Source organism: Salmo trutta, chromosome 17 (genome assembly GCF_901001165.1).
Source record: "Salmo trutta chromosome 17, fSalTru1.1, whole genome shotgun sequence".
Taxonomy (NCBI): domain Eukaryota; kingdom Metazoa; phylum Chordata; class Actinopteri; order Salmoniformes; family Salmonidae; genus Salmo; species Salmo trutta.
Genome location: NC_042973.1, coordinates 27,418,727 through 27,444,778, shown reverse-complemented (window position 1 = coordinate 27,444,778; position 26,052 = coordinate 27,418,727). Strand labels below are relative to the sequence as shown.

Here is a 26,052-nt window from a genome sequence, read left to right as displayed (position 1 = left end):
CATATATCTCCCTCTCTAACTTTAAGCATCAGCAGTCAGAGCAGCTCACTGATCACTGCACCTGTACACAGCCCATATGTAAATAGCACACCCAACTATCTCATCCCCATATTGTTATTTATCTTCTTGCTCTTTTGCCCCCCAGTATCTCTACTTGTACATCATCATCTGCACATCTATCACTCCAGTGTTAATGCTAAATTGTAATTATTTCACCTCTATGGCCTATTTATTGCCTTACCTATCTACTCTTCTACATTTTCACACACTGTTTATAGATTTTTCTATTGTGTTACTGTCTGTACGTTTGTTTATGTGTAACTCTGTGTTGTTGTTTTGGTCGTACAGCTTCGCTTTATCTTGGCCAGGTCGCAGTTGTAAATGAGAACTTGTTCTCAACTGGCCTACCTGGTTAAATAAAGGTGAAAAAAAATATATATAAAAAATGTACAGAACCCTCACTAATCGGGAATGAGCGGCATCTTTCACACACGGGCCGCGGCATCCCTTCTATGGGCCTCAGCATCCCTTCTATGGGCCTCGGCATCCCTTCTATGGGCCTCGGCATCCCTTCTATGGGCCTCGGCATCCCTTCTATGGGCCTCGGCTTACTACTGAGGAGGGAGCTCCCGTAACACCAGCTGAGCATGTGGGCCATGATGTCACTGTGCTCCATTTAACCTGTGATGTAAATGTCACCAGTCAGGCCTTCGCTTGGCTCCCCACTGGCATATGGCTCTCATGATATAGTATGCACATTTGGCCCCTCAACTCTAAATAGTAGCTGCAAGGGAACCTTTATTTAATTGAACCTTCATTTAACAATGACAGTGAGCTGGTACTAGAGGACAATATCTTCAGAAAATGCACCGAAGGAATAAGCCTAACAGTGGAACAGACAACAGGAAAAACACCACATATTGAAAGGTGTGGCTAATACTGTCATTGAGATATTCTCCTGCGTCTGACTCAGTCCCAGAGCAAGAGTGACATTGAAAGAAAGAGCAGGGGACTCACAGCATGTCAGGACAGTTGTCAGGCTTGTCCAGGAGTCCTCCCTCCATGACGAAACGCAGCACCTGCTCGTTGGACATGCCCTGATACGGCTGCTCAGACAAGGTAGAAATCTCCCACAGCACCACTCCAAATGACCTGCAGGGGGAGACAGAGAGGAGACAGGTATGTTAGAAACAACACACATTTTAAATTTCAAGTTTTATTAGTCGTATATATAGGATAGACATGGTATACACCGTCCAGTGAAATGCTTACTTGCAGGCTCCTTCTCGACAATGCAACAACAATAAGAAATAATACAAGATAAGAATACGAACATAAAGTAAATGGCTCAGTAGAATATATATATATATTTGTATAAGTATAATACAGGAAAGCACAATTTATTATCCAATATTTACCCGTTTTGGGGATGGGGGGATTGGTGGGCAAGTGTTTAAATTGTGCAGTATTTTATCAATAATAATAAGAGTCTGGTAGCAGCAGATGTGATGTGATGTGCGTGTGTACATGCATGTGTGTCTGCTTGGGAGTTTGCATGAGTGAGTGCATGTGAGCTAAGCAAAGGTGCGGAGAGTCAGTGCAGGTGGTCAGTCCAGTTCAAGTGTAGCTGGGGTGTGTGGGGTCCTTGATGATGCTGCGGGCCTTCCTCGGGCACAGCTTCAAGTAGATGTCCTGGATGGGTGGGAGCATGGTCCCAGTGATGTACTGGGCCATCATGTACTGGGCCATCTGCGGTCATAGACTGAGCAATTCCCATACCAGGCCGTGATGCAACCGGTCAGGACGCTCTCGATTGTGCAGCGGTAGTATTTGGAGAGGACCCGGACTAGCATGCTGAATTTCTTTAGCTGCCCTTAGGAAGTAGACACGCTGTTTTTATTTTAATTGTTTTATTTAAACTTTAGTTAGCTGTTGCACCCTCTTGACAAGAGTGGTGGTGTTGTTGGTCCATCTCAAGTCCTTGGTGATGTGGACGCCGAGGAACTTAAAACTGCTGACACTCTCTACTGCAGTCCAATTGATTCCCTCTGCTTCCTGAAGTCAACAATCAACATCCTTTGTTTTGCTGATGTTGAGGTAGAAGTTGTTGTCCTGGCAGCACAATGCTAGTTCACTTACCTCCTCCCTATAGGCTGACTCGTCGTTGTTGGTTATCAGGCCTACAACTCTGGTGTCATCAGCAAACTTGATGAAGGAGTTGGAGTCGTGCGAAGCCATGCAGTCGTGGGTGAACAGGGACTACAGCAGAGGGCTGAGTACACACCCCTGGGGGTCCCCTGTGTTAAGAGCTCAGTGTGGATGAGGTGTTGTTTCCAAACCACACAGCCTGTGCAGAACACCGTCAGGAAGTCCAGGGTCCAGTTGCAGACAGTGGTTTCCAGTCCCAGGGCTCTGAGCTTGGTGTCGACCTTGGAGGGAACAATAGTGTTGAATGCTGAACTCTAGTCAATGAACAGCATTTTCACATACTGTAGGTTTTCCTCTTGTCCAGGCCTAGTGAAAAGCGATGGAAACGGCATCTTCCATCATCAGCAGTAGGACCATGCAGGGTAATACAGGCAAAAACATCCATACACAGGGCCCAGCAGGGCATGTAAATAGTCTCTGGCAGCGCTTTACAAGGATGGTGCTGCACTGTGTAATGTTGAGTAAGACTGTTCTCTAACAGTGGGAAGCAGATTGTGCAAAGAACAGAAGAAACGTTTATTCATAAATTCATGCTACATATATTAATTAAGGACAAATGTAAATGTTTGTGTAATTTTGCCTTATCCATATTTTATGCATACAATGAGCCTGTATACTACCCAGAGACCACTAAGGAACTGCAACAGAAAACAAAACTAAAACCTAAGCTTGACACAAAATAACTACGAGTTCATCGTTGCCAATGATTATTTGTTAGCTCTCTTAAGCCATATTTCCCCCGCTGTTGTGGGATCTAAAGGCGGCTAAAAGCTCCACTCTGTTGATCTACGTACGTGCATGCACGTGGGTGGAGTCGTTTTTTGGGAAGCAGCAGACTGTTTTCGTTGCGTTTCACCCAGAGAGGAAGTCCACCTTGTGTAGTGTAAATCCATTAGGGTCTTGGGAAGCCAGAGTAGCTTACCAAGCAAGAGGGGCCGAGGCACTCTTTTTGACTAGCTAGCGACGACGTTTGAACTTCCGGATCCGGTGTTATGTGCCTGTTTACAAATGCTAGCTACTTGTCAGGCTAGTCTGGTGTTCTATGCTTTATGACACATTTTTTTTGCCACAGAACCAAACATGTCTCTTTGTAACAAGTGCACTGAGAGTCGGGAAGCAAGTACAGGGAGTGAGTGTTTTAATAAATAAACAAAACAATAAACACGAAACACAAACAACACACTGACATGAAACAGAGTCAATAACACCTGAGGAAAGAACCAAGGGGAGTGACAGATATAGGGAAGATAATCAAGGAGGTGATGGAGTTCAGGTGAGTGTCATGAGGCGCTGGTGCGCTTGACGATGGTGACAGGTGAGGCCGGAGAGGGAGTATACATGACACTCTTTTTGAATTGAAATTGCTAGAGCTTGAACTGCTACTACTACTAAGGAGGTAAAGAACAAAAAGACGGAGAAAATTTGTCCACTGAACACTATAAGAGGGGACGATGGAGAATGCACGTCTCTTGTCCAACATTGACAAGGAAAGACATTTTCAATACTTTCGGATGTCGGTTGCCAGATTTTACGACTTGCTTCAGCGGCTTGCCCCTCATATCTCGCACGAGAGAACTCACAGCTTGCCCGTAAGTGCTGCAGAAAGGATGTCTGTGACCCTTTGGTTTTTGGCGAGTGGCAGCACACAGCAAAGGGGACACCAGCTTCCTGGACCCAAGAAACATGTCGGCAGACAGGGCAACCAGAGTGGCTATAGACGTGTTCAACAACCTCAAGGACTACTTCCTCACACCAGCAGGTCAAGTGTCTTTCTAAGATGCTGCTATTACATATGGCACCCTGCAGTAAATGTTGGTGTGGTTTGGAAAACATAAGCACACATACATTCTCTTCTTCTGGTTGATGACTGTTTGTTTCATGTTGTGAGCTACACAATTTGGTTTTGCTGTTTGGATTTAGGTGTTTTTCTTAGTCACACTTTACAAATCACAATAAAGAGTACTATCACGTCGTCCTTGTTTTCGTTTTACCTAACCTTGTGTTATGTGAAGTGGCCTTTCAATGACAACTTTCCTGCTATGGTAAATGGGTGAGAATGGCCATCCAGCTGTAGATAAAAAGTCTAGGCCTTCCAGACATTAACCTCATCTACATAACACAGGTTTGTACATGGTCATGTGTAGTGGCCTTTCAATGGAGACCTTCCTGCTTTGGTACATGGGTGTGTCCAAATGTGGACAATAAGGACAGACCCCCGCCCCCCAAGACATTAACCTCATCTACATAGCTCATGTACAAAGCAGTGCAAGTTTACTGAGTGACTGATTCAAAACCGTAATATTTTCTGCCACAAGTACAAAGAACCAGACAAATACATTTGCAAGCCTTTTAGATATGCATTTACTATCACAAGAGGAAAATAGTGCAATGTAAAACAATGCAATATACATGTGAAAAGTGTGATGAAAGGGGAAATAAGACAAAAAAACTAAGTAAACACCTGTAACAAGTGAATGAGGAAATACAGTGCATTCAGAATGTATTCAGACCCCATTCCTTATTCCACATTTTGTTACGTTAAACCCTTATTCTAAAATTGATTACATTTCATTTTTTACTCATCAATCTACACACAATACCCAATAATGACAAAGCAAAAACAGGTTTTTACACATTTTTGCAAATGTATTAAAAATAAAAACAGAAATACCTTATTTACATAAGTACTCAGAACCTTTGCTATGAGACTCAAAATTGAGCTCAGGTGCATCCTGTTTCCATTGATCATCCTTGAGATGTTTCTTTAACTTGATTGGTGTCCACCTGTGGTAAATTCAATTGATTGGACATGATTTGGAAAGGCATACACCTGTCTATATAAGGTTCCACAGTTGACAGTGCATGTCAGAGCAAAAACCAAGCCATGAGGTCAAAGGAATTGTCTGTAGTGCCGAGACAGGATTGTGTCAAGGCACAGATCTGGGGAAGGGTACCAAAACATTTCTGCAGCATTGAAGGTCCCCATGAACACAGTGGCCTCCATCATTCTTAAATGGATGAAGTTTGGAACCACCAAGACTCTCCCTAGAGCTGGCCGCCCGGCCAAACTGAGCAAACAGGGGAGAAGAGCCTTGGTCAGGGAGGTGATTAAGAACCCGATTGTCACTCTGACAGAGCTCCAGAGTTCCTCTGTGGAGATAGGAGAACTTTCCAGAAGGACAACCATCTATGCAGCACTCCACCAATCAGGCCTTTATGGTGGACTGGCCAGACGGAAGCCACTCTTCAGTAAAAAGCTCACTTGGAGTTTACCATAAGGCACCTAAAGGACTCTCAGACCATGAGAAACAAGATTCTCTGGTCTGATGAAACCAAGATTGAACTCTTTGAATGCCAAGCATCACATCTGGAAGAAACCTGGCACCATCCCTATGGTGAAGCATGCTGGTGGCAGCATCATGCTGTGGGGATGTTTTTCAGTGGCAGGGACTGGGAGACTAGTCAGGATCGATGAAAAGATGAACGGAGCAAAGTACAGAGAAATCCTTGATTGAAACCTGCTCCAGAGCACTCAGGACCTTAGACTGGGGCGAAGGTTCACCTTCCAACAGGACAACAACCCTAAGCACACAGCCAAGACAATGTAGGAGTGGCTTCGGGACAAGTCTCTGAATGTCCTTGAGTGGCCCAGCCAGAGGCCAGACTTGAACCCGATCTAACATCTCTGGAGAGACCTGAAAATAGCTGTGCAGCGACACTGCCCATCTAACCTGACAGAGCTGGAGAGGATCTGCAGAGAAGAACGGGAGAATCTCCCCACATACATGTGTGCCAAGCTTGTAGCGTCATATGCAAGAAGAATCAAGGCTGTAATCACTGCCAAAGATGCTTAAACAAAGTACTGAGTAAAGGGTCTGAATACTTATGTAAATGTAATATCATTATTTTTAACAAACTTGCTAAAATGTATAAAAACCTGTTTTTGCTTTGTCATTATGAGGTATTGTGTGTAGATTGATGAGGAGGGAAAAATGATGTAATACATTTTAGAATAAGGCTGTAACATAACAAAATGTGGAAAAAGCCAAGGGGTCTGAACACTTTCCGAAAGCAAGAAACATGCACCAAAAAAATCTAGGAAATGACCTACGACCTTAATGTATGAATAAGAAAAAAAAGCCCACAACAACATATTTTTGGGGGTGAGACAAACGGGAGACTGATCAGCAGGAAAAGACACCATCCATGGTACCATGACGTTGTAGACAGCCTTTGCTGAACACTGCTGCTGTTTCTGTAACTCCTGCTGCCATTTCTTTAAGTCATCCACCCGCTGCATAATGTCAGTGTCCAAAGGATCCTCAGTTGTCTTCCTCTTCCGGCCACTGGATCTGGGTCGGGGAGATGAGGTAGAGGTTGATGGAGTTACAGGGAAGAGAAAAGGTTGCGCCTGGACGGTGGGTTGGGCGTTGGGGAGAGAGGTCGGAGAGGGGTTGAATGAAGGCATGGTGAACCATGGGCCCTCAGGGCTCAGCTCCGTCTCTGAACTGTCCACTCCCTCCAACACCAACAAGGAGATGGCGAATGTATTAGAATACAATGTAAGCAATCTTAAAACATCTCCATGGTCTCCTTTGAGTTAAAATGTTTACCCCAAATAACTGATTTCATCAACATCTCAATCTACTTATCACAACACAGTCTGTTTTCTGACGTTTGAACTAGCCTGCTAAACATTATGATAACACAGGCACTGAATATTTCCCACACACAATTTCTCCATCCAGAAAATAACTGATTTCACATGTTCTAACTATGTCTGCTAAACATAAGGTCACAAACACACACACTGACTATACAAAAGGACTCGGCTGCATGACGAGTACATACCGTTTCTGGCATTTTTGTGTCTGTGTCTGTCTGAAGATGTTTCACGTGAACACGAAGCCAATCCAGTTGTCTGAAAATCGGTGGGGGACACACCAGAGGCAGCCCCAGTCCTCGTCTCCTTCACCCTTTTCGGATTGTGAACATACCGGTCCCAAATCTTTCTCCATGAAAGAGTGCAAAACTCACCTCATACTACCCCTCAGTCTTTGCAAGGAATGATACGTCGGGTCTCAATTTCCAGGTAGGAAAAAACTGTGTTGAATGCTGGAGCGCATTACAAGAGCCGCCCCTTTTGTGATGAAAAACAACATTTCTCCATCTGCCCTGTTTGTGTATTGTGTGTAGACAGCATCATCATGACTTTGTCAGTCAGCTTGTTCTCAATAAATCAAAATCATTGTTAAGTGTTCCTGTATCAATATGGACTTTTAAAAACCCACACATAATTCCGCCTAAAGTCATTTGATGAATAGGACATTTATTTGAATCTTGGTTTCACTGGAGACGTAATAACAAATTATCCTTACCAACAGAGGTTAGAGGGGGACCTGTATCAGAGATTTTGACCAGACAGACAGATCATCTGCAGAGATATAGCTCCCCATGTACTAAGTTTGTACTTTTCTATATGACTGTGCACAAAAAGAGAATTACCTTCTTTTTTTGCATATAAAACTCATATAAATACTTGATAGAACTGCAATACAGAACTCAGATACACTCTGAATCTACAGAGAAAAGTCTATTTGAATCCAGGATACTCTGGAGACATAATATTAAGTTCTACATATCATCAGAGGGTGAAGGGTGACCTGTATTAGTGATTTTGACCAGATAAACATATCACCTGCAGAGATGGATCACCTTATATACTCACCTATGGTTATTACTGTTTATAATTAGGTATGACTGTGTACAGAATCAAAATGACCTTACATATATACTTAGTTGCAGTCAAAACATCTCATAAAAAGTCTGTCAGTGGTATGAATACTTGATAGAACTAGAGTAAAGAAATCACCTACCCTCCGAATGTACACATAGTGCTGTATTAGTGTGTATTCTCCGAATAATAGTTATTCTCCAGGAAATGTTACATAAATAGCAGAAATCCTATACTATATGCTATATGTGCAACTTGTTATGGTATTTTGGTTGCTATAACATTTGGTTTAACGTGACATTGAGGATTTGGGCATGCTTTTTGAAGCATCCTGCCATAGGCCTTACCACTGCCTTACCGCTCCCATTGTTTCACTAGCAGCGATACTAATGCTATCTGTGAGGTAAATAAATAAAGAAAACTATGCCATATTTTGTTCATTGTCTCTCAGGATCAATAGATGAATCACTTTTTGTGAATAAAATTAAGAATACTTCAAATTTTGGTGTACCACTCCTTTAAATGGCAGTCGATTTTTACCAAAAATGACAAAATTAGTATTTACTTCAAAATTCTAAGAACTAAATGATACTACAACCAAATTATGGCAAATCAGCTTTTTAGTACTAATGTGGATTGTACTTCTAAAAAAAAAGCTGCATATCATTTAAGGGAAAATATATATATTTTTGTTTTACAGAATATTAAAATGAACTGTAATTTTGCTAGAATAACAATCTGTTTTGTCAATAAAAAATAAAAAATCAGATACACATTATTTACATGCCTGATAATGTTTTAATAAGAAATATGTTGATAGTTTGCTATGATTGTTGCTTTTTCCAATAGTTTGTTCTTAGGGTGAAAATGACTCCAGTTGGTAATCCATGTATGTAAAAGATGTTGGTAGTATGAGGGTTAAAAAAGCCTTTTATAACATTGACTTTTATCTAATTGGCTGAAACAGGAGTGTGTTGAAAGACAAAACCACATTAAGAGACTTTTTTTAGATAAACAAGAAAAGACACTACTGGTAATATCATAGGAGCCCAGAATAAGTTCCCACAATGCTTGTTTTCATCTGCGTGACTTCAAAGAGGAAGATAGGGAGTGGGACGTGGAGGTGAATTTCTGTTGGCACTCTAAACCATCATTTGAAAACATCTGGAGGAGTTTAAGTGTGCTTGTAGGGACAGACCCGTGGGACACTTTCGATTGGGAAACAAAAACTAAGGAGCTAGGAAACAGCTATATTTCTCTAAAGCAACCCATTCCAGAGAGAGAACTGGAAGGAGCCTTGATCTGCTGTTCTAAACTCACTCTATGTTCCTGAAAGCACAGAGGAACTTGACTAAACAGGAACTACTTTTCACTGCCAAAATGTACTGTACCTACTAACTATAATAGCATCCAGATGAATTCCTAACTTCCTTAGGACATGGACTGTGTGTGTGAAGTGATAGGCCTGTTTTCCCCATGCTAGTCCCGGAGAGAGCATGCAATATTCTAGCACACATACAGCTAGTGTACTGCGCAGGTCTGTGTATGCGCGTGTGTATGAGTCAGAGAGGACGGCGAGGAGCTCTTACCAGACATCAGAGTTTGTGGTGAACACTCCGTCTTTCAGCGACTCTGGGGACATCCAGCGGACTGGAAGAAGGCCCTTCCCTCCTTTCCGATAGTAATCCGTCTCGTAGATGTCTCGCGTCATGCCAAAGTCTGAGAAGAAGAGAAGAGAATTTTGAGTGGCCACTAAATATCCCACTAATGTGAGGGAGTGGATGCTCATGAGGCCTAATCCATTCCTCACCTCTCCTTCCCTTCTGTCCATTTACATCTGCAAGCTATTCCTCCCCTTCAAGCACTCAGTGATCTCAAAATACTTACTTTGGAGTACAGCAGAGCAGAGGGAGTTTAGCATTAAACAAACAGGGGGAAGTAGAAGTAATACTGTATTTTAAGGCACTCACCTCCGATCTTGACGGTGAAGTCCTCCGCCACCATGCAGTTCCTGGCAGCCAGGTCTCTGTGGACGAACTTGTTGGCGTTGAGGTATGCCATGCCGTCCGCAATCTCCCCTGCCATCTGGATCATCTTCTTCAGCGGGGGCAGAACCTGGCTGGACGTGTTCTGTGGCAAAGAGGCAAAGAGGCAGAGATGTGAGCACAAGCAGGCCATTCAGTCTCTCCCTCCAACCTCCTTCTCCCTGCTGTCTGCAGCACTGAACCATGGCCAGGCCACACCACACAATGTGAGAGACCAACTGACGGAGGTGTGTGAGTGCCGTATTAATACATGATTAATGCACTGACACATAGACTTGAGTTCTGTGCGAGACTATGTTAGAAAGAGCAGGAGGGGTAATGTACATACCTCTTTACGGAGCGAGCGCAGGTGACTCTTCAGGTCTCCACGGGTCATCAGCTCCATTATCACCAAGGTGGGCTGTCCCTGAGAGACCACGCCCAGCAGACGCACCTACAGCAGACGCACCAATCAGAACACAGCACAGAGAGGGTGTCAGGGTAGATGAGCACAAACAATTCTCGTTGGTGTAGTATTCCTTCTGAAACTTTTGGGCAAGAAACAGATTTCTAAGTGCTAATATTCACTAAGTGACTGAAGTGATGTGAAATGTTCTTGCTTTTGAAACTACTCTGGCTCCTCTTAACTAAAACTACTGTGGAGCTTTGAGCTTTGAAAAAAACTCCTTCTTGCCTCTAAATTATTCAAATTGAGCTTAATAATTAACTGTTTGGCTTTTAATCACCCAGACATGCTAAAAGGTTGTAACAGAGTTTTTCCAAGGGGTAAATCCTTAACATTTCCGTTTAGCTGAATTAATGAGGATTCAGCTGTGATAGAGCACAGAGGTCTCAGATCACACAGTTACAGCTGGCCTCAGGTTATACTGGAATTATACTGCAGCTCCCTGTGCCCTGGGTCGTCTGCTCTGGCTTTGACCTCTGACCTCATCAGCCAGCCAGGTGTCTCCGACCCTATGCAGCGGTCTCTGCCAGTGGTCTCTGCCTGGGGCCCTTTGTTTCTAACCTTGAAGTTGTGAACCTTGTGAAATTGAAGCAATAATCTCATCACTCAAAGCTAGTGTTAACTGGTGTTTTGTCTCTCTCACCACGTGGTGACAGTTGAACTCCTTCATGACGGAAGCCTCGTTGAGGAACTCTATCCTCTCCCTCATGCTGGCTGACTCGTTGACCGTCTTGATGGCCACACGCGTCTCTGGGTCGTCTTTAACCACGCCCTTAGCGAGGCCCTCGTACACCATGCCGAAGGAACCCTGGCCCAACTCCTTGTGCATGGTGATCTTTTCCCTGGCCACCTCCCACTCATCTGGAACATACACTGAACACAGGAGGAGAGGACAGTCAGAGACAGACACAAAACACCATCACCCGAGGAGACCTTGACAGTCGGACATTTTGCATTTAAAATGACACTGTAGGTGTTCAGATGGTTCTTACTCTCAGCAGCACTGAAGTACTCAGGGTTGACAGAAGCATAGAGGACACCATTCCCCAGCCTGTCACTGTTCCTGTGGACACAAACACATCTGTGTGAGCCAGTGGAGGCAGCGTCGGCAACAGATAAATGGGATCGTTCATTCAGCAGAAAAGCCGACAATTTTATGAACTGCCTAAGGCAGGAAAATGATCACAATAGCACTATTATATTATTAAACTGATTAATATCGCACTAGTCAAACATTTTGTTACAGAGACACAGTTGTTTGTTATAGTGATCATTCTGCTCCTCTTACCTTTTTTTGTTGATAAAAAAGAGTGCAGTGATGAGGCTGGCGATAAGGATTATCACTATGATGGGGATGATGATGACCAGATAGAACGTGATGTCGTAGTCCCCTGCAACAAAATGATAACGGAACAACTATTCAAATCTGACCAATGAGAAAAGGAGGAATTAACAGAAATATAATTTCTGAGCATGAAAATCATCCATAAAAAAGGCATTTTAATGAGGAAATGCACGTGTTCTCCATACGTGTGCGTGGGGTCACGTAGAAGGACACTGGCTCAGTCCAGGACCCGTTTCCTGCCAGGGAGGTGGCACGCACGCGGGCAGAGTAGTTCCCAGAGCCCAGGTTGGTCAGACGAGCTCCTTTGTGCACTCTGTAGTGCTGGCGTGACACACACTCATGTTTCTCAGCCTGGAAAACACACACACACACAGACAAAGTGTCAACCTGATGTCTGAGGGCCACAGTGGGTTGAGGGGTTGAGGCCCTGCAGAACTCCCAGGGGCCCTGGTCCATACAGACTCACCTCGGTGCCTTGGCGAAACTTAATCTCATACATCAGGATGAGACCGTTGGGGTTGACAGGCTCCGGCCACCTCAGCAGCACCGACCCCTCCACCTTCTCATCCCTCTCCTGGATCACGCTGCCTGGCATGTCATCCGCTTTGTCTGATGGGCAGAGACACAAACACTAAATATCAGATGGCTTCCTACACATAAGCCATTTCCAAACGTTTAACGTCTAACGTTGTCTGTGTCTGTGTGTGTGACTGCCTCACCTGCAGGTTTGGTCCTAGAAAACACGAAGGCTCCAGCACTGCAGCGGCGGACCTCCTGGTTACAGGCGTGGATGTCGATGCGGTAGACAGTGAAGGGCTGTAGGTTGGGGATCTCTATAAACTCTGTCTTGCTCCGGTCCTCCATGAAGGGGAACTCCCTCTCGGGGGATTCTCCGTCCGTCCCATTAACCTCCAGGCCTGTGGTGTTGCCACCCCGCGCCAAGGTGCTGTTAGCCACCCCAAATAGATCCCTACGCCGCCGGTCTGGGGGCCTGAAGGACAAAGGGGGTTGCATAAAGAAATGCTAGAGAGAGAGACCCACTGACTCACTGTAGCAGAAAAGGCACATGTGTGGCAAAGAAAGACAAAGGATAAGAGACAAAGGGTGAGGAGAAGAAGGAGTGGAGAAGATGTGTAGGCTTTCAGCTTCTCTGGAAGGGAGCGGAGGCACAGTTAAAGAGGAGAGAGGATATCAAGTCAGCTAGCCATACAGTAATATAGTGGTTCTCAAATGGTTTTGCCTCGGGACCCAAATTGAACGAGGTTGTCTCCGTCGCAACCTAATATCCATATTGCGAAAAATACAAAATGGAAAACTATTTTTAATGCTATATTGATAGTAAATGTAGCAATTATATGACAAGGGAACAACATTCCCACCTCTTTCATTGTCAATAATGAAATCATTCCCATGTTCTTGATGAAGAATGTTAATAAACTCATTGGTTTGAGAGCACAAAATCAACCAAAATAGTGCTGCTAATAGCTCTATATTGAAAATTCTGTGATATAATTTTAAAAATCTGCGATTAAATTATTAAAAATGTAAGTTCATTATCATTTCAACACACTTCTTGCTGTTTTAAAAAAAAAAAACTCTGCGACCCAATCAAAACCTCCCGGTCGCAACCCACCAGTTGGGAATCGCTGCAGTAATATACTCAGGAACACCATACTGTACATACAGTATACTGTAGCCTTCATACACAGCCCACATGATGTCATTGACACGAGTCACACTGAGCAAAAGCGTCCCCTTCAACCTCACTGGACAGGGCGGGGTCCTCTACAGGAATATAATATGGGAATAAGAAGTAGTAATAAGTACTATCAAGCAGTAAAATGACCATTTCCAGTGGAATACAACTGAACTGAGAGTAGAGTACAGTATGTTGAAGTGGCCTGGTTGTATTTGTTGTTGCAGTGTGTCTGTCCAGCTGCAGTGGTCGGCTCCCTGTGGAGCTGTGTGGTGTGATGAGGTCAGAGAGGTGGGACAGAGGTGCAGAGAGAGCACACATCCACATACTGTCAGCACCCTGCCTGTCCATACAGACCCCTACTGACTCTGTTAGCCTACATGTCCTCATTCACAGGACAAATGCACTTTTCAAGGGAAAGTTATGGGAGAATAATGACCACCTGTTTGATGCATAGAGAGGCGTTTTTTTGCATGATACTAAAAAAAGGCAAATAAAGCAATAAACACGAAATCAAATGGTACATTCCGTCAAAAAGAGCAAACAAGAGAACCTGCAACAGGACTGCAGCCCTCTTTCATGGAGTGATGGAGATGGTTGTAAACACAATGATGAGGATGATGAGGAGAAGATGGGGAGAGCCACAGAAGCTGGAGAGCCGGCCGGCTGTAAGTGGACCCTGGCTGGAGCCACTGACAACATGCAGGCAGCAGTAGCAGTAGCAGATCACCAGACACTACTAGGCAGGGCCACTGGGACTCCACAACACACGGGCGCTGTGCCGATACCGAGAGGAGCAGACCTTACCTAGAGTCACCTTTAGGAGACGTGTAACGACTGGCTCTCTCTGGGTCTCTGAAAGAATTCAACAGTCAGCCACAGGCGGCTGGTGGCACCTTAATTAGGGAGGACGAGATCATAGTAATGGCTGAAACAGAATAAATGGAATGGTATCGAACTAATCAAACACATGGTTCCCATGTCTTTGAAACCACTCCGTTCTGTCCATTCCAGCCATTATTATGAGCCGTCCTCCCCTCAGCAGCCTCTTGTGAAGTCAGCCCACAGTGCAGTCAACTGAGGTAAGGAGAATACAGGACTGTCTGACAGTGGTGGGATGTGCTGTGTATATGTTGGCTTAAACAACAATGAATCCAGAACATATTTAGATTCATAGGGTGTTTACAGTACACATGAACAAGATAAAGTAAATATGTAAAGAGTCTTTAAGGAGAGATAAATTCATTAGTGAATGAAAGTGACTGTGATGGATGAGTGTGTCTGAAATGACTGTGATCTCCTGAGTATCTCTCTCTAACTCCACCTAACAGTACAGGCCAGCAGGGTTCACTCAGGAATACAAGAGAATGTGGTTTCTGATTTATTTTACATTCCAACATCTAGACCTTCAGAATACTGTACAAAGCCAATGTTCTCTCAGAACTATTCTTCTAAAAAATGACAAATATGAGCGGGTGACAAAAGACCTTGAGACTGACCGGCACCCACGGGGGAAAAGTATTTACGGTGAGTGGAAAAGCACAGACAGGCACAGAGATATGTGGGAAGAAAACAGTAGCCATCGCACACCTCTGTTAACATTCCATCCTGAAAGTTTTAACTGCTCCAGCAAAGTCCACGTTGCACAGCGCTCCAAAACGATCAGTTACTATTAACAATACACAACAGCACTGAGGACTGGCAGAGCTTTAATGAACATCTTGTATAAGAGACAAGTGCATGGAAGGGAGCACGAGACAGCCTGCCATTGAAGACTGGGTCGCCCTAAGATGAATGAGAGGGGTGATGGGTAGACGCCCCCATGTGCCAATTTGCCCAGGAGAGGGGACAGATGGCTGGGTTGCCAGAGAGCTACAAGGCAGAGCAGAGCAGAGCAAAGCAGACCTGTCCTCAAATGAACTTTAGACAGAGGACTGATACTGAAGCGTGACCTTCTAACCAGGCGCTGCTGACTGCAGCTGGTGTACTCCCTCCCCAGCTCCCCTCCTAAAAAAATACCTCCCTCTTTCTCACCTTTACGCTGTATGAGGGATCCTAAGAGAGACATGACTGCACCCTCTGTCTGGAGCCAGAACAGCGTGATGTAGCGGTACTCTTTTACCACAGCAGCTGAACATAGCAGCCTCTCATGCCAGTGAAAAGAGAGGCCAGAGAAAGTACACTTTTTTCTACTTTGTGATCATATACAATATGAAAGCACAGCTGTGATGGCGAGTGCTCTCTGAAGGACATACAGGGTGATAACCAGATGGTAAGGGCAGTGCCAACTGCCAACAACAGGAAAAACACAGGGACATTCGCTGTACTTCTCAATGTCCTTCTGTGTGTCCTTGTACTTCTCAATGTCCTTGTCCATCATGAGTTAGGTGATGTCATGGTTGCAACAACCCAATCAGCTGATGTCCACTCAGTGAATCTGAAAGGTTGTCACCCATCCCTGTCCCCTGACTACTCTCGTCTACTTCTCCAGCCAGTCAGTCTGTCTTGCTGAATGGTGTTCACTGGTCTGGCCAGCTTTAAGGGGATCTTCCCTTTCTCTCCTCATTCATTTGAATTCCAGATGGCTTCTCTGTACATTTCCTGGCAGCCGGTCACTCCGAACCATGCCGCGGACAAAGAGAGCATGTGAGGGAAGGAGGAGGGAAGGAGGGAGAGCAGCGAGGAGGGCGACAGAATGGAAAACATTTCCTCTTCTCTCTGTTTCTGTTTCCCCCCTCCCTTTCCCCTTCTCTGTTAACCCTGGACTTTTGAGGGAAAAAAATGCACTCATTCAGAGGCACTTCCCTAGAGTGTTTTGTGATAATGCTGGCTCTGTTGTGGTGGAGTACCTGTGCATACACAAGCACAGTCCTTAGCGGCAGGCCAGAGACCTGGCACTCCTCAGTTTCCTAGACAACTATAACAAATCAACAAGAGAGTGAAAGAAAACAATTAGTAACAATACTGCCCTACCAAGCAAAAAGGCAGTAACTGCTCACTTGGACGAAAATTAGTTAGTCATTTTTGCTACATTAAATATATGCTTAATCATGAGGACTTGAGGAATCAAGTATCCTGCCTCTTTTGTATTGTGTTTTGGAGAAAATGTCGGTCATGTTAGCAGTAACTGCACTCGGTTACTGTGAAACCAAGGTAAATAAAAGCCATTTTTCTCAGTTCCACGCTATGAGCAGTTACTGCCTTTTTGCTTGGTAGGGCAGAATAGTGGTCTTGTTTTATTGTTTGTTTTAATACTGTGAAAGAAAGCATCACAGAGGCGAAGGAAAGGGCATCATAACATTACATAAATGCATGAGCATAGCCCAGCAGGTGATGAAGAGCATACTGTACTAAGCAGGCTGGCGTCAGGGCAAGATATAAACACTGGAATGTATCAAGCACCAGAGAAGTCTATGGAGGTTAACAAGTGCATTAGATTTTGTTTTCCATTCAATTTGTTTTGCGATGAAATGGTACTAATTCAGTGAATACTCAAACCTGTACCCTGAATACACTGAGTACACAAACGCAGTATCACTCATGCACTCATTCACCTCACACACACAGACACACACAGGGCCTGATCTGCCATCTGGTATGGAGAAACAAGTGGCCTGAGTTTACCCTGAAAAATGATCAATTTCAAAACACGATGAGTACATCTGTGTGTGTGTGTGTGTCTGTGTGTGTGTATGACATAGAGTGAGTGTGTGTGTGTGGAAAGGGGTTGGAGTCTTTGAAACTGTAAAGCATCCGTAGCCATGAGAAGGTAAAATTATAACACAACACAGATGTCGTACCCCATTCTGGCAAACAAAAGGCTAACGGGCTGAAAGGGTGCAGCCAGCCCAGCGAGCAGAGCGCAGCGCAGGCCCTTCAGACTCATTAATCAGATCCCTCTCCCTGGGTTTGTTTGTGCTGCCTAAATTACAGCCTGCTAGGCCTTAAAATCCGCTGCCGCCGTCGTCATGGCGATGGAAAAGCCACAAGTGCCGTAAGCAGGCATTGAATTCCTGCTCCCCATGTTTCTCCCTGTCAGGCAGGGTCCTCTGACACAGCTACAGCCCAGCAGCCCTACACCCTTCCTCCCTCCCTCCCTCCCTCCAAACCCTCATGATGTTTAGATCTTGTCAGTCCCAGTCTCAGGGCTGGGTAATTACAGTCCCACTGCCTCCTGATCCTGGATATCTCTCTGGGCTATTAAAGCAAACAGGACCCAGACTGTGAGCTCAGCTCTTTGATAATAATCAACAAAGTCTCAAAGAAGGGTTTGGTCCAAAAGCTGTAATCAAATGGGGGAGGTTATAGCCAGTGCTTTACTATCACACTGTTGAATGACCTCTCACCATAGAGAAAGACTGCCTGCTGCCTGGCACCTACCTGGGGGTGAAGATGGAGTTGTGTAGGAAGTTCTCAAAGACTTTGCGGTAGGAGGCGTCGTCTATCTCTGCCTTCAGGTCCTCCTTGGTCTTGGGGCAGGGGCAGCAGGGGCCCTTGTCCCCCCCAGACAGGTCAGGCTTGGTGGGCTTGGTGTCCTCCTCCATGTCTGCCAACCCCGTGGCTGAAATTCTAATGGGGATCTTCAGCTCTTTTGTTGAGAGTTGGAGGGGAACAGGACTTGTTAGCAAATGACAGCATTCACCAAAAAAAGCAAAAATGAAAAGGGATTAGGTGGTGTTGTGAGGGAAATCTAATGTTTGTGTATCAAATCAATGCTACTTTTCCAATAACTAATTAGCTGGGTTCATGCAGGTAACTGACTGATCGTGTATGGAGGAATCCTCACAATCACTGATAAGCAACTTGGCAGTACACCCAGAATATTGCTATGGCAACAACCAAGGTATCTCAGTTTTAAGGTCTCAACTTGGAGAGCGAAAGCCTCGTGAGGTATTGGTCGGTCACATCTGCGAGCCACCAGTAATGATGAATTAATAATGCTAAATCATGCAAATATAACTTGTCTGTGTATAGCGGTATATAAGACAACTGCTGGGACTGCCCCAGCGGAGCTTCTGATAGACCTGTACGGTGTACAGAGTTTGTTGTAACCTCTCCAACTTGCTGATAATAAAGAGTGATTCATTTAAGATTGACTTCAGGTGTCGCTGGTGTTGAATTTCCACCAGAGTGTGTACAGAGCATTATAATACTAGGGGAGGAGAGATGCCTACAGTTTGGACTCCATAATGCACAAAGATGAAAAGTAGACAAGGGAAGAGAAAGAGGAGGAGTTGGAATGCTGACCTTTGGAGCAGTAGTTGTGTTGGTACAGCTCCCTGTCTTCAGCTTGCTGCTGCCAGCGGACCAGGTAAAAAGTGAGATTGCCGTTAGGGTTGAGGGGAGGCGACCATTTCACCACCAGCTTGGAGGACGAGTTGGAATACGCCCGGGTATCCATTGGCATAGACGGCTCTGTGACAAAAACACACAAATGTTGAAATGCTGTGAGTGGTGTTTACTACACTGAACCAAAATATAAACACAACATGCAACAATTACAAAGATTTTACTGAGTTACAGTTCATATAAGGAAATCAGTCAATTTAAATTAAATCATTAGGCCCTAATCTATGGATTTCACATGACTGGGCACACAGATATGTATCTGTTGGTCACCTTAAAAAAAGGTATGGGTGTGGCTCAGAAAACCAGTCAGTATCTGGTGTGACCACCATTTGCATCATGCAGTGCATCTCCTTCACATAAAGTTGATCAGGCTGTTGATTGTGGCCTGTGGAATGTTGTCCCACTCCTCTTCAATGGCTGTGCGAAGTTGCTGGATATTGGCAGGAACTGGAACACGCTGTCGTACACATTGATCCAGAGCATCCCAAACATGCTCAATGGGTGACATGTCTGGTGAGTATCCAGGCCATGGAAGAACTGGGAGATTTTCAGCTTGCAGCATTATCATGCTGAAACATGAGGTGATGGCGGCGGATGAATGGCAAGACAATGGGCCTCAGGATCTGGTAACGGTATCTCTGTGCATTCAAATTGCCATCGATAAAATGCAATTGTGTTTGTTGTTCATAGCTTATTCCTGCCAATACCATAACACAACTCCACCGCCACCATGGGCCACTCTGTTCACAACATTGAAATCAGCAAACCGGTCGCCCACACGACGCCATACACGCTGTCTGCCATCTGCCCAGTACAGTGGAAACAGGGATTCATTGGTAAAGGGCACACTTCTCCAGCGTGCCAGTGAATATCAAAGATGAGAATTTGCCCATTGAAGTCAGTTACGATGCTGAACTGCAGTCAAGTCAAGACCCTGGTGAGGACAATGAGCACGCAGATGAGCTTCCCGGAGATGGTTTTTGACAGTTTGTGCAGAAATTCTTTGGCTGTGCAAACCCACCGTTTCATCAGCTATCCGTGTGGCTGGTCTCAGATGATCCCGCAGGTGAAGAAGCCGGATGTGGAGGTCCTGAGCTGGCGTGGTTACACGTGGTCTGTGGTTGTGAGGCCGGTTGGACGCACTGGCAAATTCTCAAAAACGACGTTGGAGGTGGCTTATGGTAGTGAAATGAACATTAAATTCTCTGGCAACAGCTCTGGTGGACATTCCTGCACTCAGCATGCCAATTGCGCGCTCCCTCAAAACTTGCGACATCTGTGACATTGTGTTGTGTGAGAAAACTGCACATTTTAGAGTGTCCTTTTATTTTCCACAGCACAAGGTGCACCTGTGTAATTATCACGCTGTTTAATCAGCTTCTTGATATTCCACACCTGTCAGTTGGATGGATTATCTTGGCAAAGAAGAAATGTTCACAAACAGGGATATAAACAAAATTGTGCACAACATTTGAAAGAAATAAGCTTTTTGTGCATATAGAACATTTCTGGGATATTTTATTTTACATGTTGTGTTCATATATATTTTTGTTCAGTGTATAAAGTTTTAAATGTGTTGTTTTCATGAAGCTTAAAATAAGAGTGATACATTTCCTTATTGAAAGTTCTGATAAGAAGTGTTTCAGTTTATCTTGGGTGAAAACATGTCCATGGCTGAGGCGACCTGCTGCTGTGTACAGTAGCTGTACTGTAGTTTAGTCTGTGTACTGCAGCTGTACAGTGTCTTACCTGAGGGGCTGGTGCGTATATAGACCACGTCACTCTTGGCTCCTGGGATGTGTTTGTCCTCCACCACCAGGGTGATGGCCTTGACAAAGATGGCGTACTGGGTCCAGGGCTTCAGTGGGGAGAGCAGCACACCAGGGTCTATCTCTTTGTCTTGCGGTAGGTCCACGTCAACCATGTTCCAACTGTTGGAGCCACACCCGTCCTGGCCATCAAACTCTGTGATATTCTGGTGCGGTCTGGATTGCATGGTTAAGACACCTTATGTCAATTTAGTACAGCAACTCTGAATCCACAAACACAGCAGATAATGTCCTGTCTACAAGTATAAGTATTTGGGGCGGCAGGTAGCCTAGTGGTTAGCGCGTTGGGCCAGTAACCGAAAGGTTGCTAGATTGAATCCCCGAGCTGACAAGGTAAAAATCTGACAAGGTAAAAATCTGTCCCTGAACAAGGCAGTTAACCCACTGTTCCTAGGCTGTCATTGCGAATAAGAATTTGTTCTTAACTGACTTGCCTAGTTAAATAAAGGTTAAATAAAACATTTAAAAAATAAAGGCAGTACAATAGGGAATGCAGTACATTTATGCAGTACAATAGGGAATGGTATATCTCCATAAGAATACTTACGCTTCCTTGTAGTAGACGATGAAGCTGATGAGGTCTCTGTAGTCTGGTGGTCGGTAGCGCTCCCAAGTCAGCTTGATCCGGTTACTCATCGTGCTGTTGGACTTGAACTTCAGGATATGACTCTCACCTACAAACACAAACCACACCTTAGATCAGTAGTTCCCAAACTGTTGTGTGCCCCTGCCAAAAAGGAATTCAGTCCGGCTTTCAACTTACTCTTGAAAGTTGTAGCTAATAGTAGAATACGTAAAATGCAATTACAAAAATGGGTATTGCATTATCATCATCTTCATCTCAGAGAGCTATTTATGACTTGTCAGAAATTTCCAGATCAACGAGAACATGTCAGCTAACTTTTTTGGGATAGGTTTTTTAGCCCACAGATTTTGTAGTAATGTTCGAGTCACTCAAATATCACATGAATACACATTAGACATGGCAAATTGTGTAGCATTTCAAGAAAATTAGCTTCAAAATTGCAACACTTTCTCTGCACCCCATGACAAAATGTGAATAATACTTTTTAAACCTGCAAAATGTTCTCTCCGCCAACAAGAGGAGGTGAACAGTTTGTGTCATGAACAGTGCTTGTGGCCATAGAAATAGACATGGCGTGGGCACGCGGGGGGGGGGGGGGGGGGGGGGGCGGGGTAGGGGGGGCATGGGATAATCCCCAATGCTGGAAGGGGACTGAGTAAAAAGTTTGGGGGCCCCTGTCTTTTTTAATTTGTATTATTAAAAAGTATATATTAGGGGTAGATCAGGTTTAATGTTGCAGATAGATTGTAGCTTCCAACAACACAATTGTCTGCATCATTTCCAATCCCCCATATATACTGTTTGTAAATATACAGTACCAGTCAAACGTTTGGACACACCTACTCATTCAAGGGTTTTCCGTAACATCAAAACTATGAATTAACACATATGGAATCATGTAGTAACCAAAAAAGTGTTAAACAAATCAAAATATATTTTATTTTTGAGATTCTTCAAAGTAGCCACCCTTTGCCTTGATAACAGCTTTGCACAATCTTGGCATTCTCTCAACCAGCTTCATGAGGTAGTCACCTGTAAATGCATTTCAATTAACAGGTGTGCCTTGTTAAAAGTTAATTTGTGGAATTTCTTTCCTTAATGCGTTAGAGCCAATCAGTTGTGTTGTGACAAGGTAGGGGTGGTATACAGAAGATAACCATATTTGGTAAAATACCAAGTCGATATTATGGCAAGAATAGCTCAAATAAGCAAAGTGAAACAACAGTCCATCATTACTTTAAGATATGAAGATCAGTCAATACGGAAAATGTCAGTGCTGTCGCAAAAACCATCAAGCACTGTGATGAAACTGGATCTCATGAGGACCGCCACAGGAAAGGAAGACCCAGAGATTATTTCACTTATAAATTACTGTATCACAATTCCAGTGGGTCAGAAGTTTACATACACTAAGTTGACTGTGCCTTTAGACAGCTTGGAAAATTCCAGAAAATGATATCATGGCTTTAGAAGCTTCTGACAGGCTAATTGACATCATTTGAGTCAATTGGAGGTGTACCTGTGGATGTATTTCAAGGCCTACCTTCAAACTCTGTGCCTCTTTGCTTAACATCATGGGAAAATCAAAAGAAACCAACCAAGACCTCAGAAAATAAAATTATAGACCTCCACAAGTCTGGTTTATCCTTGGGAGCAATTTCCAAATGCCTGAATGTACCCCGTTCATCTGTACAAACAATAGTTCGCAAGTATAAACACCATGGAACCACGCAACTGTCATACCGCTCAGGAAGGAGACGCGTTCTGTCTCCTAGAGATGAACGTACTTTCGTTCAAAAAGTGCAAATCAATCCAATAACGACAGCAAAGGACCTTGTGAAGATGCTGGAGGAAACAGGTACAAAAGTATCTATATCCACAGTAAAACGAGTCCTATATCGCTCAGCAAGGAAGAAGCCACTGCTCTAAAACCGCCATAAAAAAGCCAGACTACGGTTTGCAACTGCACATGGGGACAAAGATTGTACTTTTTGGTGACATGTCCTCTGGGCTGATGAAACAAAAATATAACTGTTTGGCCATAATGACCATCGTTATGTTTGGAGGAAAAAGGGGGAGGCTTGCAAGCTGAAGAACACCATCCCAACCGTGAAGCACGGGGGTGGCAGCATCATGTTGTGGGGGTGCTTTGCTGCAAGAGGGACTGGTGCACTTCAAAGTAGATGGCATCATGAGGCAGGAAAATGATGTGGATATATTGAAGCAACATCTCAAGACATCAGTCAGGAAGTTAAAGCTTGATCGCAAATGGGTCTTCCAAATGGACAATGACCCCAAGCATACTTCCAAAGTTGAGGCAAAATGGCTTAAGGACAACAAAGTCAAGGTATTGGAGTGGCCATCACAAAGCCCTGACCTCAATCCTATAGAAAATGTGTGGGCAGAACTGAAAAAGCGTGTGCGAGCAAGGAGGGTTACAAACCTGACTCAGTTACACCAGCTCTGTCAGGAGGAATGGGCCAAAATTCACCCAACGTATTGTGGGAAGCTTGTGGAAGGCAATTCGAAACATTTGACCCAAGTTAAACAATTTAAAGACAATGCTACCAAATACTGAGGGTATGTAAACTTCTGACCCACTGGGAATGTGATGAAAGAAATAAAAGCTGAAATAAATCATTCTCTCTACTATTATTCTGGCATTTCACATTCTTAAAATAAAGTTGTGGTCCTAATTTTCCCTAGGATTTAATGTCAGGAATTGTGAAAAACACAGTTTAAATGTATTTGGCTAAGGTGTATGTTAACTTCCAACTTCAACTGTTTATACATATATATAAAAAATTGTCCAATTAATCAGTAGCTGCTTTTTTTTGGTCCCACAATAATCGGTATCGGCGTTGAAAAATCATAATCGGTCGACCTCTAATACACAGTATATATATTTACAGACATAATCTATTTTACAATAGTTATATTTTGTTTGTTTTTAGTCCTGTCCTTCCTCTACACTCAACTTCTCCCATCGATTTCTGATGTCCATTCAGTTTGATTTCTATTTGCCATATATTTTTAACTGTGCTGTTTCACAAAAGTTCTGAACCCCTGTCTTAGATAACCTCCTCACAACACATACAGAAAACTTAGTTGTGATAACAGTGTTGCATTAGATTAAGGCTTCTTATTAAATCACATTGGTGTACTCACAGCTTGCTCTGTCTCCATTGTTGCGGAAATCGCCCTCCTCAAACTTCTCAGTGATGTCCGTCTTCTCCCACATATTGTGAATCTCAGACATGCAGAGTTTGGGGTTGAAGCGGAAGGATAGCCTCCCAGCCCTGATGGTCAGGTTGTGTTGGGTCCAGTCCCACAGGTACTGCAGGCGCTGGTTGTCAATGGCAGAAAAAGCATACATTCTGAGGGGAGACAACAGACAGGTGTTAACTTACTAACACACCTAGCAGCTGTGCTGGCATAGATGGGACCAAACCACTTTTTAATCAGTCAGTTTATTTACTTTAAGCACACAATAGAGCACTGAGGATAAAGTCGTCAAAATGTTGTGGAGTGGTTGGCCTAGTTTTCCATCTGGTGGATATGTAAAGTGTTAAGAGGAGAAGACGTCAGAGCGGATTGTGTTTCAGTGTGTGTGGGTGTGTCTGTCTAACACTGAACTGTGCACACAGAGAGGGCCAGAGATGAAACAGAGCGACTCAGAGCCTCTCAGCTACATGGAATACCTTGGGAACGAGCGGAATGCCAGCCCTTCTCTAGAGCATTCCTCGTTCTGTAACTCTAGCCTGGGAGGGATGACAACAAGAGACCTGAGAGGCTTTCCCACGACCCTCCTGGTCATCTCCAGAAACACTCTCCCTATCTCTGACAGGGGATAGAACCCTGGTGATGTCATGCTACAGCCAGATTAAGCTGGGACACCTGGGTTTCCATTCAGATAGAGCCCTCAGGGCACAAACTGGTTGAATCAACGTTGTTTCAACGTCATTTGTCAGCGTATTGTGACGTGGAATCTACGTGGAAAATAATGCACATTGGATTTTTTAAAAGTAATCAATTGTTGTGTTTAGGGTGAAATTTAAACCACAGGATTATGCCATCGTGGTAACCAAATTTCAACATAGACGATGTCAGACCTTCATTGTTATATGCACTGCAGATTAATAATTGATATGTTGGATTCATATCTCCATTTCATCCAAAAATATGTTAAAGATTAAGACTAAATAAAATAAAATGTTATTTAAAGTGCATTTGAAGTTTTATTTTATTTTATTTAGTCCTATTTTTTAACTGAGAAGACGTGAATCTAACATATCTATTACTAATTTATCGACAACTGGAATTAAAGGAGAAGTTTGCTTTTTAATAACAAAATCTCTATTTTTGATGTAAATGGAATGTTATAGAAGGGGCCAAACACTTGTTTTGCATCTTTTACTTGTTTTTGAGAAACTTACCCCAACCAGCGATTCACTTCCTCATCCTCGTTGTGCATTGCTCTGAAAAAACATGAACAAATGCTCCAAAAAGACCCAAATACATCCTTTTAGAAATGGAAATGCTCTAGTTATAGTGATGCGGGGCTTTAGATGAAATTGTGTCATTCCGAACTTTATCTTCAACGTTATATTACATTTTGTGCGACTCAAGCTGTTTTCCTTATCCAGCTGTTCCAGTCTCTGTGTAGGCTGCTGCTAGAATGGACAGAGGTATCGCTCGAGTCGCAACAAAATGGAATATAAGTTGCGGATAAAGTTTGAAATGACGCAATTTCATGTGTACAACATTTAAAGACCTGCATCACTATACTGACAGCCTTTCCGTTTGTTCAGGTTT

The 26,052-nt window shown here is 43.8% G+C and overlaps 1 protein-coding gene across 1 annotated transcript in view; it reads right to left on the bottom strand.

The window, feature by feature from the left end:
• LOC115151978 (insulin-like growth factor 1 receptor) overlaps positions 1–26,052 on the bottom strand; it is a 166,503-nt gene that overhangs the window by 9,599 nt on the left and 130,852 nt on the right. The window contains exons 6-20 of the mRNA XM_029696368.1: positions 24,406–24,614; positions 21,199–21,325; positions 20,572–20,807; positions 18,721–18,888; positions 17,854–18,061; positions 12,497–12,768; positions 12,244–12,386; positions 11,963–12,128; positions 11,721–11,823; positions 11,425–11,495; positions 11,076–11,305; positions 10,316–10,420; positions 9,913–10,072; positions 9,532–9,661; positions 1,018–1,152 (exon numbers count right to left, since the gene is read on the bottom strand). Coding sequence (XP_029552228.1) covers positions 1,018–1,152; positions 9,532–9,661; positions 9,913–10,072; positions 10,316–10,420; positions 11,076–11,305; positions 11,425–11,495; positions 11,721–11,823; positions 11,963–12,128; positions 12,244–12,386; positions 12,497–12,768; positions 17,854–18,061; positions 18,721–18,888; positions 20,572–20,807; positions 21,199–21,325; positions 24,406–24,614 — 2,463 coding nt within the window. The remainder of the gene's footprint in view (positions 1–1,017; positions 1,153–9,531; positions 9,662–9,912; positions 10,073–10,315; positions 10,421–11,075; positions 11,306–11,424; positions 11,496–11,720; positions 11,824–11,962; positions 12,129–12,243; positions 12,387–12,496; positions 12,769–17,853; positions 18,062–18,720; positions 18,889–20,571; positions 20,808–21,198; positions 21,326–24,405; positions 24,615–26,052) is intronic.